Here is an 18,986-nt window from a genome sequence, read left to right as displayed (position 1 = left end):
GCAGGCCCTTCTGCAGCCCAGGCCCATCTGCAAACAGGCACTGGTCAACTCCCCCGGTCAGGGCTGACACCATGCTATGCGGAATGCAATGGAGTGCCGCACCCTCACCCACCAAGGGCTGAAAAACCCCCTGGTCCTCTTAATCCAACATCCAGTCTCTGCACCTGGCCTTCTCTACCTTTCCCTGGGTGCCCCTGCCCAGAACAAAGCACCTCTGAGCCACACTGCAGGCTGGTAGGGCTTGATTGGCCCTACTTTCTAAGACAAGTGAGGCTGGATCAGGCTGAACCACAGGAAGGCTGCTTACAAGCTTGCTCACGATGTGCTTCATCTCGTAAAGTATCCTTTGGGCCCTTTGGGCCACTGGCACCATAGGGGACTACACTCAATGAGCTGTGGGTGCACATTGGAAGTTGGGAGAGGTGAGTGGAAGTGATCAAATGAAGCCCTGTGTTGGGGGGGGGTGTGCCTGCGTGTGTAGGGTAATGGGGGGTCCTGAAAAGCTGTGTGCCCAAGATCAGAAGCCGCACCCCACTCCCACTCTCCTGGGCAGGCTGGGAACAAGGAGGCTCCCAGGAATCAATTGCATCTTCCCCCTGCTCTGTCCTGCTCCTCCAGGCTCCTCCCCAGCCGGAAGCCTGGGAGGTGAGGGGAGATATCTTTTCTCTGCTCCATGATATTGAGAGAGAGGCCTGAGACACCTGGGCACAGGACACCTGGTCCCTGCACCTGATTCCATTGCTCCCCATCCTTCCTCTTACCCACGGAGTCCCTTGCCACTGGGATCTCCCTGACAGTCACCAGAAGCCTCCTCTGGGTTTGCAGAGCCCAACACTCCCAGGAACTGCACACCTCTCCCCACCTCTCCAGCAGTGTTCTTCATTTTGTGCTGGGAGGACCCTAAAGCCATCCTCATTTTACAGAAGCATAAGTAAATTCAGACTCACCGAAAGTTATATTCTAAGTTGACCAAAGCCCAGGCCTACCCAGGGCTACTTAAAGCCCGTGTGAATAACCCTGTGCCTCTGTCATGGAGAAACAGGGACGTGTCCAGAAGTGGCCAGGGCTACTCAGTGTCCTGCCGGGAGCATTCCACCTCCAGGTCGCCCAATTTTTCAACTGGGGCTGTGTGTGTCTGTGCACGTGTGTCCGCCCACATGTGGCTGATGCACGTGTCCGTGCTAACTACGTGGGAAGCCTGGGATGCTCGCTGCAGCCACCTCTCTCCCTCAAGGTGGTTTCAGAGCCATGCTGAGGCCCTGGTCTAGAACGGCAGTCATGTGGGAAATCTTGGTTTCTATTTATACATGGAGATGTTAGGAAAGACGGTGAGCCCAGGAGCATGTGTGTTGGCATCGAAATCGATTGGGGACTGGTAATTAATTTGTTTAGACCTTAATTAATTCTCTAGTTCTTTCTTATTTGTGGACTGTCACGCTTAATTGTGTTCAGGAGCTTGGGCTGGGAGCAGGCCCTCCATTAATTGACGTGTGGTTGCTGTGAGGTGGAGTTAATGGTTTGGGAAGCCGGGCAAACAGTGTAATTAAAGGTCGACAGAGGAGACCTCGGAAAAATACACACCCCCAGGCCCAGGAGCAGGCTCCATTCTAGGCGAGGCAGGCCCCACAAACACAGCCTTTCGGTGAGGACTTGGGGAGGGATAGTAGGGAGGTGTTCCTAGCAGGAGGGAGGGCCCTGTGCAGATCCCATGAGGGGGTCAGTGGCCAGAGGAATAGACACGCTTGTCAGGAATGGGCAGAGCGGGGCTTTAGAGAGTGGGAGACCCCAGGGGTCACCTTGGGGAGCACATCTCTAAAGCTCACACTTCAGGCTCTGTGGATGTGGATATAGGCAGGAAGCCCCCTGAAGGTCACCCCAGGCCCCCTACCTGTGTCACATGGAGAAGGGGACACCAGTAAATGCCATGGGCTAATGAAGACCCCATCTGGACCGTGGACTCCCATTGCAGGAGGCCTGAGCCTCAGCATCAACCTGCTGATCCCCGTCTATAGAATAACCTTCCCATAGGAACCAGTGAGAAATGACCTCTTCTGACGTCATCGCCATATTTTGTTAAATGTCAAACATATTTCATTGCCATGGAAAAAAAATTCTCTGCTCCTCAGTGAGCAGGGAGACGCTCAGGGCGTCTGGGAGTCCGGGAGATCTGTTTGTTCACACCAGGGCACAGGACACCGGGTCCCTGTCCTGTGCCTGCTCCCTGCCCCCGTTGGCCCCCAGGCCACCCAGGTCTTTATGTCCTTGATTTCCCCTGCTCCACTGCCCCTCCCTGTGCTCAGGCCACCTGCTGGTCTCCTCTAGGAGGTGGCTGCGCAGTGCTGCCTGAGCCCCGGGGTCCAGCCAGGTCAAAGCACAGCTCCCAGCCTGCAGCTCCACTGTCCCTTGGCCCCTGTGAGAGGAGACAGCAGGAAGCACCCCTGGCAGATGTGTCCTGAATGCTGTGACATGTGCACCCTTCATTGAGGTCAGTGGTGCTTCCTATGGCATCTCTGGCCCCCGAGGCTCCTCTGGAAGCCACAGTCCCTTCTCTGACTTGCTCTGTTCTTGCCCTTGCCTGCTCCCCAGCAGCTGTGGCAACTCTTGTGACTCTTCCCTCCTGCCTCTTGTGGGCCCCAGTCCTTTGCCCCTGACCCTGCTGGCCTAGAAGCCCACTCTTCACCACTCTTCAGCACTAGCCTTGGCTGCCAGGTATTTGTGATTTGGCTCAGACACCACCTCCTCCAGGAAGCCCTCCCTGGTAGTTTCATTCGGGGTTAGGCTGCCTCCATCTCTCCAGGACTGCCTCTCACATGTCCAAGTTCGCCTCTCTCATCAGGCTGGGTAACCCAAGGCAAGGACAAGATCTCATGGATCACCACCCCCCAGGCCCCTTGGAACCCAGCACACAGTCGGTGCTCAATGCAAGTTTATTCAATGATCAAACAAGTGCTTTACCACAAAAGGATTGAGATTGGGCACTCGCAGTGGAACTTCACCCTGACGACACTGGTAACTAGACTCTATCTCCCTGGATACTTATTCTGGATTTTCTTTTTCATTTTTTAAAATTGTTTTTGAGTATTCTGGTTGTGTGTGTGTGTGTGTTGTGCATGCACGCGTGCGCATGAGTGTGAGTTTGCACCTTCACCTACATCCACTCTTTCAGTCAAGCAGGACTAGAGAGAATGATCAGTGAACCCAAGATTTAACAGTTCACCCAGTGTGTATCTGACCTTTCCGGACCATGCTTGCCCCATCCATGATATGGAGCTACTAGTAGGTGTGGTGGCACATGCCTGTAATCCCACCAACTCAGGAGGCTGAGGCAGGAGGATCACAAGTTCAAGGCCAGCTTCAGCAAGTTAAAGCATGGGCCCTAAGTAAGACCCTGTTTCAAAATAAAAAGTAAAAAGGGCTAGAGAGCTCAGGGGTAAAGCGCCCCTGGGTTCAAAAAAAGAGGGGTGGGTTGGGGGGATACTAGTATCTTTAAAGGTTATAGGTTATAGGTTAAACCTATCCAGCTCCCAGGACATCATGAGCACCCAATAACTGTTAGTCCTCCTCCAGCTCCGTTCCCCTCCCCCTGTCCCAACCAGCATGACAAGAACCAGAGAGGACACATAACTGCCATAGGGGAACTTGTTTAGGAGCGGGGGTTGTCAAAATCTTGAAATGCTGCAAAAAGCAAATGTTCTAGTGATAACTACTATAAAGTTTCATAGAGGATAAAGCCTGTTAGATATTATTTCTTTTCTTTGGGGGTGGGGGTTGGTGGGTGCCAGGGATTGAACTCAGGGGCACTCAACCACTGAGCCACATCCCCAGCCCTATTTTGTACTTTATTTAGAGACAGGGTCTCACTGAGTTGCTTAGCGCCTTGCTAAATTGCTGAGGCTGGCTTTGAACTTGCAAACCTCCTGCCTCAGCCTCCGGAACCTCTGGAATTGCACATGTGTGCCACTGTTCCTGGCTTATTAGATATTATTTCTAAATCAGCTTCCAGTGCTTCCTAGATTTTAGGAACCTAACATGAACTAAAGCATTTAGGTTAGATTATTTTTGAGACAGAGAAAGATCCTTAGACATCAAAGGGATGTGCGGACACGGTGGTGTGGCTGTTGAGGAGCCACCGAAGGGTGCTCTTGTCGGAGCTTCCTGGAAGGAGGGTGGGCTGGGCTGGGCTGGCTGCCGGAACAGGGGGCAGTCTCACAACCATCAGGGGTCCCAGTGTGTATCAGCCCCCAAGAGAACATTAGCAGGGGATCCCAATCAGCCAGAAGAAAGCCTCTAGTGATGTGGCCTGGGGCACTGCCGTCACTGCTGTCCCTGTCCATCATGTTGTGACTCTCTTGGACAGGGGAGGCTTGTGGCTCACATTCAGGGACAGGGACCCCCAGCCTGGTAGGGCTGTGAATTCATGAGTGAGAGTACATATCTAGAAAGGTCTGTAGAAGGGGGCTGATGGGTTCTCACAGGTTTGGCTTGAGGTATGCCGTTCAAAACAGTGTAGCTGCACAAATGTTAGGGCACCAACACCCGACTTGGCTGAAGAACTTAAGATGAAGAGTTGGGGCCCCCGGGAGTTTCATGGACTGTAGGCTCAGAGTGTATCCCTTCTGGCTCTGGTGAGGCTCACTCAGATTTCACCTACATTACCAAAGATAAAATGTGCAGAACCAGGCTGGGTACCATAGCACATGCCTGTAATCCCAGTGACTCTGGAGGCTGAGTTAGGAGGATGGCAAGTTCAAGGCCAGGTTGGATAACTTAGGGAGACCCTGTCTCCAAATCAAAAAATAAAAAGGGTTGGGGATGTAGCTCAGTGGTAGAGCCCACTCATCTCCACAACCCTCTGGTTCAGTTCCCAGTATTGGGGGCGGGGAGAATGTCCAGAAAGGAGGAGTCTGTATCCAGAGTATCTCTGATAAGTAGGAGCCCAGCAAGAGAGATAGAACCTTCTGAAAATGTGACAGTCTGTTATTGGAATGAGCTCTCTGACCCCTGGGATTTAGGGAAATATCTGATTAGCAGACTGGCTCCAAAAAAAAAAAAAAAAAAAATGTGAGGGGCATTCACATGTGGCCGAATCACCAGTTTCTGGGCAGCTTGCCCAGGACCTGGCATATAGTAGGTGCTCAATAAATATTTATAGAACAAATAGCCTTCCAATTCTGTAATTCCTAAAATTCAGAAGGCAGAGAAACCCAAAGGCAGAGAAGATGAAGCAGCACAAGACCAGGGGAAGGGTGGTGATTATAGTTGGGAGCAGGAGACTGCCAGGAAAGGGTGGGGCATGTTGGGGCCTGGAGTACAGGTTTAGGGTTTGAGCATTTATCTTATGGCTAAAGGGAACCATTGCACAGTCTCAAAGGAGGGAGCAGCTGTGACAAGAAGGAGCTTTTCAGGAGATGAATGTGCTAGCAGGATCTTACATTAAGAGATTCCAAACTTCAGAATCAGCCTACTCCTAGATTTGCAGGCTGATTTTTCAGTCCAGAAATTCCCAGTCCTGAGTTGGTGACACTTCAATATGGGTTGTGAAACTCTCCCCAGATTCTCAAGCTATTTAAAAGAAAATCTGTGCCATTTAGCACTGCCGCTCAGATGGAGTAACGGAATATTGTGAAATGAAGCAAATATTAGGGTATACATCTTCATTGGGTAATCATCACTCCTTTAAATCGGAGAGGTGTATCTTGCTGTGATTTGCATGAGCGTGTGTGTGTGTGTGTGTGTGTGTGTGTGTGTGTGTGTGTGTGTAGGTGGTGATGTGCGTACGTGTGCACTTGTAAATGTATAGGTCATCTCTGGAGGACAGGAGAACCTGAAGAAGGGGTGAAGCTAAGAATCGGGGTTGGGAAAGACTTACATCTACTATTCACACTTTTACACAATTTGAATTGTTTACTATGTGCACGGGCTACCTGCAAAATAGAGGAAGGGAGGGAGGAGGGGAAGGGGAGGGAGCCCAGCAATGCCAGACCATTCTTCCAGATGAGGAAGTGGAATCTGCTAGAAGTCAGTTTGGACCTCAAAATGGGAACTCAAGAATTCTGGGTACTACTGTGGTACTTTGCTTAATAAAAATGGCTCCGTCTTTTGTTTTTCTGATAATATTATTTTTTTTGTCTAAAGTCAAACAGTCATCCAGAGATGAGTTTAATGTATCTCCCTCCAAATTCAAGTAAACATCTCAAAGTGTATAAATCAGTGCTTATTTATTATACCTAAATAAATACAAATGAACATAAATGGGATCAAATATGAACACAGTAAATTGCTTTATGCTGTCACAATAAATTTTGGATATCTTTCCATGGAAGTCTTTTTTTTTTAAATTTTAATATTTATTTATTTAGTTAGTTTTTCGGGGGACACAACATCTTTGTTTGTATGTGGTGCTGAGGATCGAACCCGGGCCGCACGCATGCCAGGCAAGCGCGCTACCGCTAGAGCCACATCCCCAGCCCATCCATGGAAGTCTTAAAATTCCAATTTATCCTTTTTAAACACAGAGGTAGTTCTTTCCATGGCAATTTTTGAAAATTATAAGATATTTCAAACACAAGAAAAAATGAGGAAATAGAAAAACAAAATGATAAGTGTGCTCAAAACACTCTGTACTCTCTGCCTTCTTGATTTGGGTCTCTTCTCCCCAAGGATAGCCTCTGGCCTACAGCCAGTGTATCCTTCCCATTTAGGTTTTTATTTTTTATTTTTGGGGTGCCAGGGATTGAATTCAGGGGCACTCGACCACTGAGCCATATCCCCAGCTGTTTTGTATTTTATTTAGAGACAGGGTCTCACTGAGTTGCTTAGCACCTCACTTTTACTGAGGTTGGCTTTGAACTCGCAATCCTCCTGCCTCAGCCTCCCAAGGCGCTGGGATTACATGTGTGCACCACTGTGCACAGCTAGGTTTTTATCCTATGTGCAGGTATCTCAAACCATCAACGGTATTTTGTCGTTGTTTGTTTTGTTTTTGTTTTCAGTGCTGGGGATGGAACCCAGGGCCTCACGCCTGCTAGGCAAGCACTCTACAACTGAGCTGTGTCCCTAGTTCTTTTTACATTTGTATTTTGAAACAAGATCTCACTAAAATGCCCAAACTGGCCTTGAACTCAAAATCCTCCTGCCTCAGCTTCCCAAATAACTGAGATTACAGGAGTATGTCACCACACCTGGCTTGTTTTTATATTTTTAAACATTTGTATTCACTATATGATACTGTATATGTCCTTTTAAAACTTGCTTTCCATTATAGTTTTGAGATTTACCCATGTTAACATGTATGTGTCATTTCAGCTGCTACAGATGTTCTCCTGTTCTACAGGACTATCCACAGTTGATGCATCAGGATGTTTAGGTTGTTACACACAGTCCTGCTCAAACAACCTTGTACATGTGTCCATGTGCATGTGAATGGTTTTTTTCCTGGACAGGGATTATCAAACCTTCATCTGTATCATGTCCACCTAGGAGGCTTAAGAAAAGAAAGAAATCCATCTGGGCCCGACATCATGTGACCAGTGTTGTGAATCCAGGGTTATGCACCTAAAAGTGGAATGAGCGTTGGAGGGTATGCCCTTTAATTTTACTAGAGATTGCCAAATGGGCACACTGGCTTTTACTGAACCTGCAGAATATGATCTTATGTTTCTTATGTCCTCTTCAACATTTGATATTATCAATCTTTTAAATTTGTTGTCTATCTGAAAGGGTTTGTTTTGTTGTCTATTTATTTTATTTTTTGCAACACTGGGAATTGAATCCAGGGGTGCTCCACCTCTGAGCTACATTCTCCAGCCCACTTTACTTTTTATTTTGAAACAGGATCTCACTAAAGACCCATACTGGCCTTTAACTTTTTATCCTCCTGCCTCAGCCTCCTGAGTTGCTGGGATTATAGGCATGCATCACCATGCCTGGCTTATTTCTCAATTTGTGTTTTTCCAATTCCCAGTATGGTTTGAATCTTTTCTTAACTTATTGGGCATTTGGGTTTCCAAAAAGAAGAAAGCAAGAAAGAGATCTCTATTTCATATCAGATTCAAAAATGAATTCCAGATAAAGACCTAAATGTGAAAAGTAGAATTTTTAAATTTTTTGAAGAAAATATGGATGAACATCTGAATAGAATTTATTTATTTATGTCTCTCTCTCTCTCTCTCTCTCTCTCTTTTTTTTCTTGTGGTACCAGGAATTAAACCCAGGGGTACTTAACCACCAAGCCACGTTCTTACCTGTTTTTGTTTTGTTTTATTTGAGACAGGGTTTCGCTAAGTTGCTCAGGGTCTCACTAAATTACTGAGTCTTGTTTTGAACTTGTGATCCTCGTGTTTCAGCCACCCAAGTCTCTGGGATTACAGGCATGTGCCACTGTGCCCAGCTCTAAAATTTCTTAATAACACAAAAAGCATATAGAAAGAAAAAAATTATTTATTTCACTACTTATTAAACTATGTGACAGAAGACACTATCAAAGAAGTGGCAAGTGTGGCTCAAACCTGTAATCCTAGCGACTAGGGAAGCTGAGACAGGAGGATTACAATTTCTAGGCCAGCCTTGGAAATGTAGCAAGACCCTATTTCAAAAATAAAACAAAAAGGATTAGGGATGCACCTCAGTGGTAGAAGGAACTTGAGTTTAATCCCCAGAATGGGAAACAACAACAACAAAATTCACAAAAACAAAGTGGGAAAAACAAACCATAGGCCACGAATAGCTACTTATAAACTATTTAACCAAGGAGGATCAATCTCTGAAACATAAGGAACTCTTGCAAATTTGCTTTTTCTTAGATTAATTATCGGTCTTTGGCTATTGGTCAGATTGAGTTATGGCTATTGGTTTTTTGTACTCATATTTATATGTAGTTTACTGTGATTTTTGATCACTGCACCTTTTTCTTAATTTTCTAAAGTGCTTTCTTGATCGTGTTGATGTTTTTGGCTGAAGCGAGCCAAAACCCTCCACTCTAACTCGCTTAAGTAACAAAGGAATTTATTACTTTACAAAGGGCAAGTCTTGGGGGAGGCACCCAGGCCGGCCCCATCTTTCTTCTGGCTTGGCTCCGCCAGTGCTCATGGGCTTCTTCTTCCAGTTAGCTCCTCTCATAGACCTAAGAAGGCAGCAGCAATTCCAAGCATCACCTGGAGACCCAGGACTCAGGGGACTTGACACCGTGTCTGCGGGCTACCCCTTCTCAGATGGGAGGAGACTATTCCCAGACCTAGGAGGTGCTTCTCATTGGCTGGGTTTTGGTCACGTGACCCTTCCTGGCCAATCACCCTCAAGGGGAGGAGTATTCCTATTTGGACTAATCTTTTGGAGGTAGAATTGCTGCTGGGTGTCAGTCATGTCTGAAATTTAGTGGCCCTTTGTTTATCAAGTAAAATAAATATAAGTATCAATGTCTATCTCCCCAGTTTCCTTATACTATGGATTAAAAATAGATCTCCTCTGCCATATTTCTAGGATGGCTTTCAAGGGTAATTATTACATTCCATTGTTTTAAAAAAATCAAATAATATAGAAACATTTAGTGTAAAAAGTGAAATCTCTCAATAACCCCCGAGTCTCAAATTGAGAGACTTTTCCAAGGGCAGCAGCCTGGGGTGGCTGTGAGCCTTCCGAAATGTTACCTGTGGATTTGTGCACACATAGATGTGTCTATAGCAATTACAGGGTTTTTACATACAGTAAATCATCATGCACACACTCAGTAGCTTTTTTTCACATAACAATTTGTTTTGGAGAACTTCCCATGTGAGTTCCCTAATGGTGGACATTTAGGTTGTTTCTAATTATTTGCTCTTACAAACAGTGCTATAATTAACATCCTTGTAAATGTCTCTTTGTGCATATGGGCAAGCATTTCTTTAGGGTAGCTATCTATGGTTTGGCAATTTCTACTGCCTTTAATTGCATTGCCTGGTATCTGGCAGACGATCTTCTGCATGTACAATAACTTTTCATGTCCTTGCACCATTATAGTGTAAGTTTTAAAAAGATGTTTTAGGCAACAATTAGGAATCTAAGTTTAAGTTCAAATTCTGTATGGATTGCTGTGGTCGGCTGAGGTGACACTTGAATGAAGAGATTCCTCTACAAGTAGCTAAGTCCTTATAGGTACAGGCAATGATTTGGGGTAGCAGGTAAGATCACCCCCACCAATGCCCCAATATTGACAGTAAGGCACATCATGATTTTTAAAACATTAAAATATGGGGAAATGCATCTTAGAATCGAGGAGTTATGATATCTCATTTTTTCTCAAATCAGTAGAGCACTGCTCCACCTGTGTTTGAATGAGCTTCCCCCCCCCCCCCCGCCGCCCCTGTGAGTGGATACTGCTGCCCTCCTACCAATCTGTTTGCAACACAGGTGTATGTGTTGAGGGACCAGTTCACGGCATTCACCTATATGTTGTCTATTCTAAGCTGGTGGGGGGCAAGCTCCCCAGTAGCCTTCCTTCTGAGAACTTTTGCTCATGTTTGTCTACTGCTCCTCCCTTTCCCCCATGCTGTCCCTGTTACACTGGGTGCTTCATTAGCTGTTCACAATCTGCATGATTTTGCATCGCAATGGGTTGGATGTGAGAACATCTGTAGCAGTTGAGAGCATATTTTGCTCAGGACTTGACACTGAGCTTGCTATCAGCATGAAGCAATCTCTCTATGTGTCTCTCTCTCTCTCTCTCTCTCTCTCTCTCTCTCTCTCTCTCTCTGTTTCTCTCCCTCTCTTGTTCCATGACATCTCCTAGCATTGCTGCTCCAACATCAGTTACGCCTGAGTCTTGAATGGTGTCAATCTGAGTTGAAAATGTGCCAGTCTTCTTAACATTATCACTAACAGACTGCTTAATTAACCTGCTGATACTGTCAATAGTACATCTTGTTGGTATGTCAGAAAGGAGACCCATGGTTGCATTCTCTCTCTCTCTCTCTCTCTCTCTCTCTCTCTCTCTCTCACACACACACACACACACACACACACACACCCCTTGCTTGGGCTCTGAATGCCTGTGTATAGAAGCTGGACTTCCCAGGAGTAGACTAAGAGGGAACTGGGAAGATTTCAAAGGAAGGAGTACAACAGAATTAAAAGTTCTCGATTAAATCATGGAAATGAAATCACTAACAGGTCACGGTCTCATTGCTCAGAGGCAGAGGTAACTAGTAACCTGTATGTACACAAGCTACTAGTTGGACCACCTGTGTACCCAGTCAACAGAGAGATGATGGATGTACACCCTTCACGCAGGCAGTAGCCCATAGGCAGTTGTTCCCAGAAGGGGCCTGAGAGCTTCCCCCGTTTTGTGCATTAGAGTTTTCTTTTTTTTCCAATCCAGCTTAGATGAGGCTGGTGGGCATTGTTAGTCCCCAATAGTGTCCTTAAAGTGGCTGTCTGTGGGGAAGGAAGGAGGCTGGGTTCCTTCAGTGCTGCTTCTTTTGTCTCACGTGGATTTTAATTTGAACCTAAGTCCTACTCTGCCCTGTGAGCCCTACACTCCACACTTGGGAATTTCAGAGAGTCAGTGAGATGCCATAGTGAGCCTGGGACTGATCCACCACCACCCCAAGTCTACACTCCTTCTTTGCTTTGTCTCCCCCAGACATAAACTCACAAAATGGGGACTAGAGACATTTCGCCTGTCCCTGGCTTCCTTGACTGGCATGGGTGCAGGTGCAGAGGCTGGCATTTCATGTGAACATAACCTGTGGCCAGGGATCCCTATGTGCTGCCTCTCCTTTTATACTCAGGGAGGCCCACTGGGGGAAGTGGGGGCAGCTGCTCAAGTTTTCACAGAGAGCTGGCCACCTTGACCTTAAGGAGATGCATGTTCCCTGGACCATGGTCCTATAATTTTGCCTTTCTTGGAACGTTGTGGGTGCAGTGGCATTGGTGATGGAAGGCATTCTCCAAGGGCAGGGATTGATGCCTTTCAGGGCAGAAAACCCCACTTTCCCTTCCACTGGTTTTTCTTGGCTCTCCTGGGAACTGAGGGCCTGGCAGCCCCAGGGGCCTGGGGGTGCAGAACATCCATACTGCCACTAGAGGGCGTCCTACTAACACAGAGGCCCAATGCCAGCTTCCCTATGCCACCCTGGGGGTACCTTTCTGAGCCCTGAGCCCTGGGTGTCCTGGACCTGCAGGAGCTCACTTCTGGAGATAAGCAGAGAGCGCCAAATTGAAGCCCAAGCCCAGAAAGCCCCCAACCCAGGTACCAACCTCTCCTCCAGGTCCTTTCCTGCTGCCCCAAATCTCCTTTACCTCCAGTTCACCTTCCTAATTCCGTCTCTGGCTGTGGTTAAGACAAGGATTTTTGCATGTCAACATGACTTGGGGCTGGGTAATCCTTTGTCGTGTGAGGGTGTCCTGTGCATTGCAGGGGTGTAGCAGTATCCCTGATCTCAACCCACTAGATGCCAGCAGCAGCCCCCCCACCCCCCCAACTCCAGATTATGAGATAATAAAAAGCATCTCCAGATGTGGCCAAATGTCTCCTAAAATCACCCCTGGTTGAGAGCCAAAACAGGTGAGCATGTCTGCTGTGGGGACAGGAGGGGCCCAAGGCCTGAGTCCCAGCCTTATGGGGTCTGCCCATGTTAGCATTGCCGAGTGTCGTGTGGCAACAGTAGAGATGCTCAAAGATGGCATATGTGCTCTAAATACATTGTACTGCTGAATTTGCTCTCCTGCTTTTCCTCCCCAAAGACTGCAGAGCCTCTCGGTCTTTGCCTCGGTTTCTTCCACCTCCCTACTTGATTGAAACAGGGGGCTGAGGCTCAGAGACCCCAGGGTCTCAAGTCACCCACCCCTCATCTGCAGAGCTCTGTCTCCCAGCTGTGAGCACCCTGGACCTCGGGGGGCCCCCCAACTGTTGGCTCAGGCCCCAGGAGCATCTGTGGGCTCCCTCCCACTCCGCCAGCTCACTGGGCCCCGCTGCTCTCCAGCTCCCCAAACCCGGGTGCCCCCCCACTGGAGTGGGGGGAGCAGCAGGTGCGGATGCTAATCAGCGTTCACAGCCCAGAACTGCAGTCGCTCCCAGGCTCACACACTCCCCAAAATTAAACACTCATTATACAAAATTAATTGACATTAATTAGCAAAAATTAAAACTTTAAACACAGCAAGGCGCTTTGGGGGGAGGAGTGAAGCAGGCGGGCTCTGCATTTGTCACCCCCCACTTCCCACCCGCCCACCACCCTCAAGTCTCCCCATTTCCATCCTGAAGCACGGCTGCATCTATACCCCACTATGATGAGTCCAGGCCTGGCCTTGTGCATCCCAGTGAAAGGGAGCAGGAAAAGGCACCCTGCTCTAGGCACCAGCTGATGTGGGGCCCACAGATGTCATATCTAGTACTTAACTTAGGAGTCAGGAAGCTCCCCTCAGCACAGGTCTCCAAATCTCAGCTGAGACAGGGAAGGGCATGGCCGAACAAAGGAATTCAAACATTGGAAGAACTGTGCTGCCTAGTCCCCTGGGTACCCAAAGGTTGAGGCCTTGTAGTCTTTCTGCTCTGTTCCACTTTGCTGTGTGACCTCATATAAGTAACCTCCCCCCCCCCCAGCCTCAGTTTTCCATCCATATGATGAGGAGGTGGTGCTGGGTGAGCATTGAGGTTCCTTCCGGCTTTGGCACCTGCTGTCAGGGATGCAAATCTCTCTGGGAATTTGATTCACTCTGAGGCACAAGGGACTGAATGTGGGGACTGATATTTTGAATGGATGGGGTAGCCTATGGGGCAGTGTTCATGATGGTAGAACATCAGACTCCGGGGGATGTGTCTGGAGGCCAGAGAGCCCTTGCAGATTGGAGTCCACTGCACCTGCCTATGGGGCCTGGCCCAGAGGACAGGAAAACAGCATTGTCCCTAAGTCCTGAATGGTTTTCCCCCAACATCCATTATTTTCCATCTTTGCTCACCAGATTCCCAAGGGTCCCCAAATCCCACACCAGGCTGATAGGCAAAGGGACAATAGAACCTGGCCTGCCCCGACCTTCTCAGCCTTAGCACTCATTCAGGACCCTGTGGCTGGGGTGTGGAGGCCTGACAGGGAGGAGGGGGTGGCACCCGCAGGTGCAGTGCCATATCCCCTGCACCCCTCTCTCTCCAGCCAGTGCCAACATCTGCAACGTGGTCCTGATGCGGTACGGGGAGCTGGAGGAAGGCATCGATGTCCTGGACGCCGACGGCAACCTCGTGGGCTCCTCCAAGATCGCAGCCAGACACGTGGGTGGCCTGGGAGCCCAAGGGACCCTGGGGGGGGGATTGGTTTTGCCCTCTTAAGGTCTCCTCCCCACCCACTCCCACCTCCCATCTGCCCTCCTGGACACGCCTTTGCTTCTCTCCAACCTCTCCTCCCATCGCCACTGTGAAAAGTCCCCAGTTCTTGTCCTAGTCCCTCAGGATCCAGATCCTCAGATGAGGTGTTAATTGATGAGGGCAGAGGAGACTCCCCCAGAGCTTTCTCCCTGTGCCCAGAACCCAGGGCCCTGCAGCCTGGACTTTCACTCTCTCTTGGGTACAAACAGGAAGCAGGAGGAGAGTGGCACTTCTGCAGCACACTTCTGGGACCCCAAACCATGAGCTCTGGGATTCCAGGCTTGCAGAGGCCTCTGGTGTGGTTTGGAGAAGAATGTTTTGTAACAAGACCATGCCCACTCCTCGGTTTCACTAGCCCTGCCCACTCCAGAGCTGTGACTGAAGAAACGGCACCCTCCGCCATGTGCACACTCTGTGCATTCCCCGCCTTGGCCTTCCTCCTAATGGTGGTCTGGCTCGTCCTGCTGCCCTGGGCTCTGGCCTCAGTGCTGGGGATGAGCAGAGGTCAGCCATGAGGTAGCTGAGCCTTCCCCTGCTCCTGCCACTGTCCCTCTGTAGCTCCCACGTGGGACCCAAGTCTTACCTCTGCTCCTGAAGCTTTCTCCAAAAGCTTTTCATCTGGGGAGAGCCCTCTCTCAGTCCTCATCCTCTCCCCAGTGGCCACCAGGAAAGTCAGTGCCTATCTGGGGCTAGGGAGAGGCTCAGATGGGGTGCCACGCCAACAGTGCGTCCTCTGCCCGTTGCCCTGGTCCTCAGTCCTCTGTCCTTCTAACACCTTATTTAGGGCCTGGAGCAACCTCTCGCTGGCCTTCCTGATCATGAAGAGCACAAGTTCTTAGGAGAGGCGTTTAGCCCTGAGCCCATCAGGGAGGGGATTTAGCCTCAGTTTCCTACCTGACCCCCACTCCTACCCCTACTCTATCCTTTTCCCCAGCTGCTGTGAGGGGGGGCAACTGTGATACCCCCTCATGGGCCAACAAGCAAGGAAACCCCTGCTCTTCTACAGCCCTGGGCTTTCTACAGACTGACCTGGTCCAGTCCTTGCTCCAGGAATCTGTGGACTGTGAGCCCTTCCTGGAAACTCCTCTCAGGATGGGAGTCCCTGGGGTTAAAGAGACTCCCACAATGGCCATCCAAACACAGGACTGCCACTGAGCTTAGCCCCAGCCTGTGGCCTCACAGGAATGCTAAAATCAAAGCCCAGGGCAGATCCCCAATGGAGACCCTGCAGGCACTCCGCAGAAGCATGTACCCTTACAAAAGTGACCCAAGAAAGACTCAACCAGCAGCCTTGGTGGTGCATGTCTATGATCCCCCAGGGACTCCAGAGGCTGAGGTGGGAGGATTACAAGTTTGAGGCAACTTAAAAACACCCTGTCTCAAAAGAAAAAATAAAAATAGCTGGAGGTGTAGCAGAGTGGTAAAACACCTGGGTTCAATCCCCAGTACCAAAAAAAGAAAGACAGATTCACCCAGAGCCAGAAGACCCAAGATGTTGTGCATCTTTGTCTTTAAGAGATATCAAATATTAAATTAAAAAAAAAAAAAAAGTAAACCCAGAATCTCTGTCCTCCCCCGGCCATGGCTCAGCATGCCCCTTCCTGCTCCTGCTTTGCGAGCCTCTCGGGTCCTCCATATACTGCTCTTGGGCCACTGCACATCCTGGGCTGAAGAGGCTGTCCCCTCACACCCAAGGTACCTCCCTGAGCACCAGTCCCTTCCTGGGGCTGCTTCTGTTACTGCCCCGCCCCCACATATGGTAGGTGACAGGAATCTGCTCTTTCCAAATGTGCATGGTGAGAAGCCAGAGGTGGCTTTTTCTGCTGTCTGGAGTACGGCTTTGTGAGCGATTCCATGAATAATTCCACGCTGCCAGATGTGCTTAGCAGCAGCACACACACCTAGGGCTCAGGGTGGGGTCTGTTGCCAGGTGGCTGTCCCCCACCCCAGATGCCCCTCTCACCCCAGCCTATCTTACCCTCAGGCCCTGCTTGAGACGGCGCTGACACGAGTGGTCCTGCCCATGCCCATCCTGGTGCTGCCCCCGATCGTCATGTCCATGCTGGAGAAGTGAGTTGGGCAGCCAGGACTGGGGGCCTCTGGCGAGGGGGGAAAGGGAGGGTCCAGGGCAAGGGACAAGGGAGCCACTGGCAGCCTGCCCAGTTTGTTCCAGGGGTGAAAAAGGTCCTGCTCTATTTTCAGACTCTCCCGGGCAGTGCTGCTGGAATCCCGGGAGAATTCGTGGACTTGTCTTCTGCAGGCCTCATGCTAGGGGCTGCGAGACACAGCCTACGGACAAGGCTGGCCTGCCCTGACCAGCTGGCGGTTCAGGGATCGGGGCAGAAGTCTGTGTGCGTGATTGTGAGTGTGCGTGTGTGCAGGCACATAGGGCCTTCTGAGTGAAGAGTGCGAGGCTATTGTGAAGGCAGTCTGAGGATGCAGGTAGGAAGACTAGATCTGGGGCCAGTGCCAGCCCTTGCAAACACCTGTCCTGAGGCAAGCCTTGGTTTCTCCACTGGAGAAAACACAAGTAATAATAACCACCCTGCCCCCCCCCCACCCTCAGAGGGATGTTCTAAGGACATATTTGTCATGACTGTCAAGAAATAAGGGAACATCATAATACCAATAACAGTGATTCTGTTAATGAATGAGTGTGAAACTGAATCACAGAGACTGATTGAAATCCTGCTGCAGAGGCTGAGCAGAGGGGGCGGGAGGAACGGCCAACCTACTAAGGCTCAGGCAGGCCTGAGGTTAGGGGAGGCTCTTGCCTGGAGAATAGCAAGGGTGGGGGGCTCTGGGTGGAGGGAAGCTACAGGGGCAGAGCCCTGTGAGGTAACCAGAAGGAGATGATCACTCCCTCCCCCCTGGGGGCACTGACATGGGGTCCCCTAAGGCAGTGATGGAGAATGGGGCAGTGTAGGATAAGGAGAGGATTCAGGGCACTCCATGTGGGGTTCTGGGACAAAGGCTTCTCCCCAGATTTGGGACCTTCTTATTCTTACAATACTAATGATAACAACAACTAGCAGTTATTATTATTACTGTTGTTGTTGTTGTTGTTTTGTGGTGCTGGGAATCAAATTCAGAGCCTCATGCATGCTAGGCAAGTGTTCTACCACTGACCTCCACCCCCAGCCCACATCAGCTAGAATTATTAAGCACTTACTACATCCTAGCCCTCTCTCAGTGGGCTTTCGAGAGGCCCCCCTGACCACCCCATTAAGAAATCAGCCTCTATCACTCCCTTTGCCCTCTTAAAGCCTTCCCTATCTTCATTGCAGTTGTCAATGTCTGAGATTATTTATCTAGTTGTTTATTATCTTTCTGCTCCACTAGAATGTGGTCTCCTTGAAGGCAAGTAAACCCCCTTGCTTACTGCCCTGCATTCGATCTAGCACAGTTCCCGGCACAAAGTTGATGTTCAGGAAGAGTTTGTTGAATGAGTGAGTGAATAAATGCTCTCATTGACACCTCCTAACAGGGCAGTGAGGTATTATGATGTTCCCATTTTACAGATTTTAAAAGGAAGGCAAAGAAAGTCATGTGGTCTGCTTTCCTTTGCATACTAGGGAAAGGCAGGGCCAGGACAGTCAGGAGTATGGCTGCAGATCCTGGGCCATTCCTACCACGCTAGCTGCCTCTTTGGTGTTCAGGTCACACCACATTATCAGAGTCTCCTGCCCTGCATGGAGATGGGGAAGGAACAGATTTGGGACCTGGCTTGGATGCCTGTATTGTTACAAGGGAGATGGGCAAGACCCACACAGGTCAACAGCAGATGAGACTGAGCCAAGGTGACCTTGAGAGGAGGGGGCACTGTGGGTCCATTAGCAAGGTGGGCTAGTCTCCAAGGAGGGCTGCGCCTGAGCCTGAGAGAGCAGGATAGGGAGGGCTGAGCAGGATGGTGGGCTGTTGTGCAGACACTGAGGAGTCCGGCCTTGCTGAAACAAAGTGCATTCACTGGGGCCCTGGGTGCCCAGCTGAGGACATGATCTCTCTCTGGCTCTAGAAGAGAGCAGAGCCTCTGGGAATACCTGAACAAGGGCATATTGAGTGTTGGGATCAAGAAAATGGCAGCCGGAGCTGGGTGTGATGGCACAGTCCTGTATCCCAGGGGCTCCAGGTTGAGGCAGGAGGATTGCAAGTTCAAAGCCAGCCTCAGCAACTTAAAGAGGTCCTAAGCAAATCAGTGAGACCCTGTCTCTAAGTAAAATATTTAAAAAGGGCTGGGGATGTGGCTCAATGATAAAGTGCCGCTGGGTTCAATCTCTAGTACAAAAAAAAAAAAAAAGCAAGCAACAAAAATAAACAGGAAAACAATCTTTTTTGTGTCCCTGACTCTATCATAAACTGAGGTTGTCTCCAAATACCATTGATTGCAAATACACACAGAGACGGGGCAAATGAGGTTGGTACGCTATCTGTCTAGGAGGCCTCTGAATCCTGAGCCTCGGAACTCTGAGGCGGTCTCACCTGGCGCTGGTTGCCGATTGCTCGGTTGCTCGCACCATCTGGTGAGACAGAACACTTGCTGGACAAGTTAAGCAAAGAAGCTTCATTAGTCACAGATAGGCTTCAAAGGACAATGGAAACTTAGGGCAAGCTGGTCCCCCAAAGCTCAGGGAGGATGGAGTCACATCTGCCT

General features: G+C 49.4%; 1 protein-coding gene across 3 annotated transcripts in view; it reads left to right on the top strand.

Annotated features, from left to right (window-relative positions):
• Sfxn5 (sideroflexin 5) overlaps window positions 1-18,986 on the top strand; it is a 116,137-nt gene that overhangs the window by 74,354 nt on the left and 22,797 nt on the right. For 2 of the 3 annotated variants that reach the window (XR_013088604.2, XM_076833143.2), the window contains exons 11-12: window positions 14,127-14,242; window positions 16,320-16,405. Coding sequence is in view for 2 of the 3 variants with exons in the window: in XM_076833143.2 (XP_076689258.1) it covers window positions 14,127-14,242; window positions 16,320-16,405 (202 nt within the window). In the remaining variant the exon portion in view is untranslated. Of the gene's footprint in view, window positions 1-2,836; window positions 3,235-14,126; window positions 14,243-16,319; window positions 16,406-18,986 lie in introns of those variants that run through there. The other variant, XM_076833144.2, reaches the window with a different exon arrangement.

Source organism: Callospermophilus lateralis, chromosome 14 (genome assembly GCF_048772815.1).
Source record: "Callospermophilus lateralis isolate mCalLat2 chromosome 14, mCalLat2.hap1, whole genome shotgun sequence".
NCBI classification, from domain to species: domain Eukaryota; kingdom Metazoa; phylum Chordata; class Mammalia; order Rodentia; family Sciuridae; genus Callospermophilus; species Callospermophilus lateralis.
The sequence above is the reverse complement of the archived record's forward strand: the minus strand, read 5'-3'. Positions and strand labels throughout refer to the sequence as shown.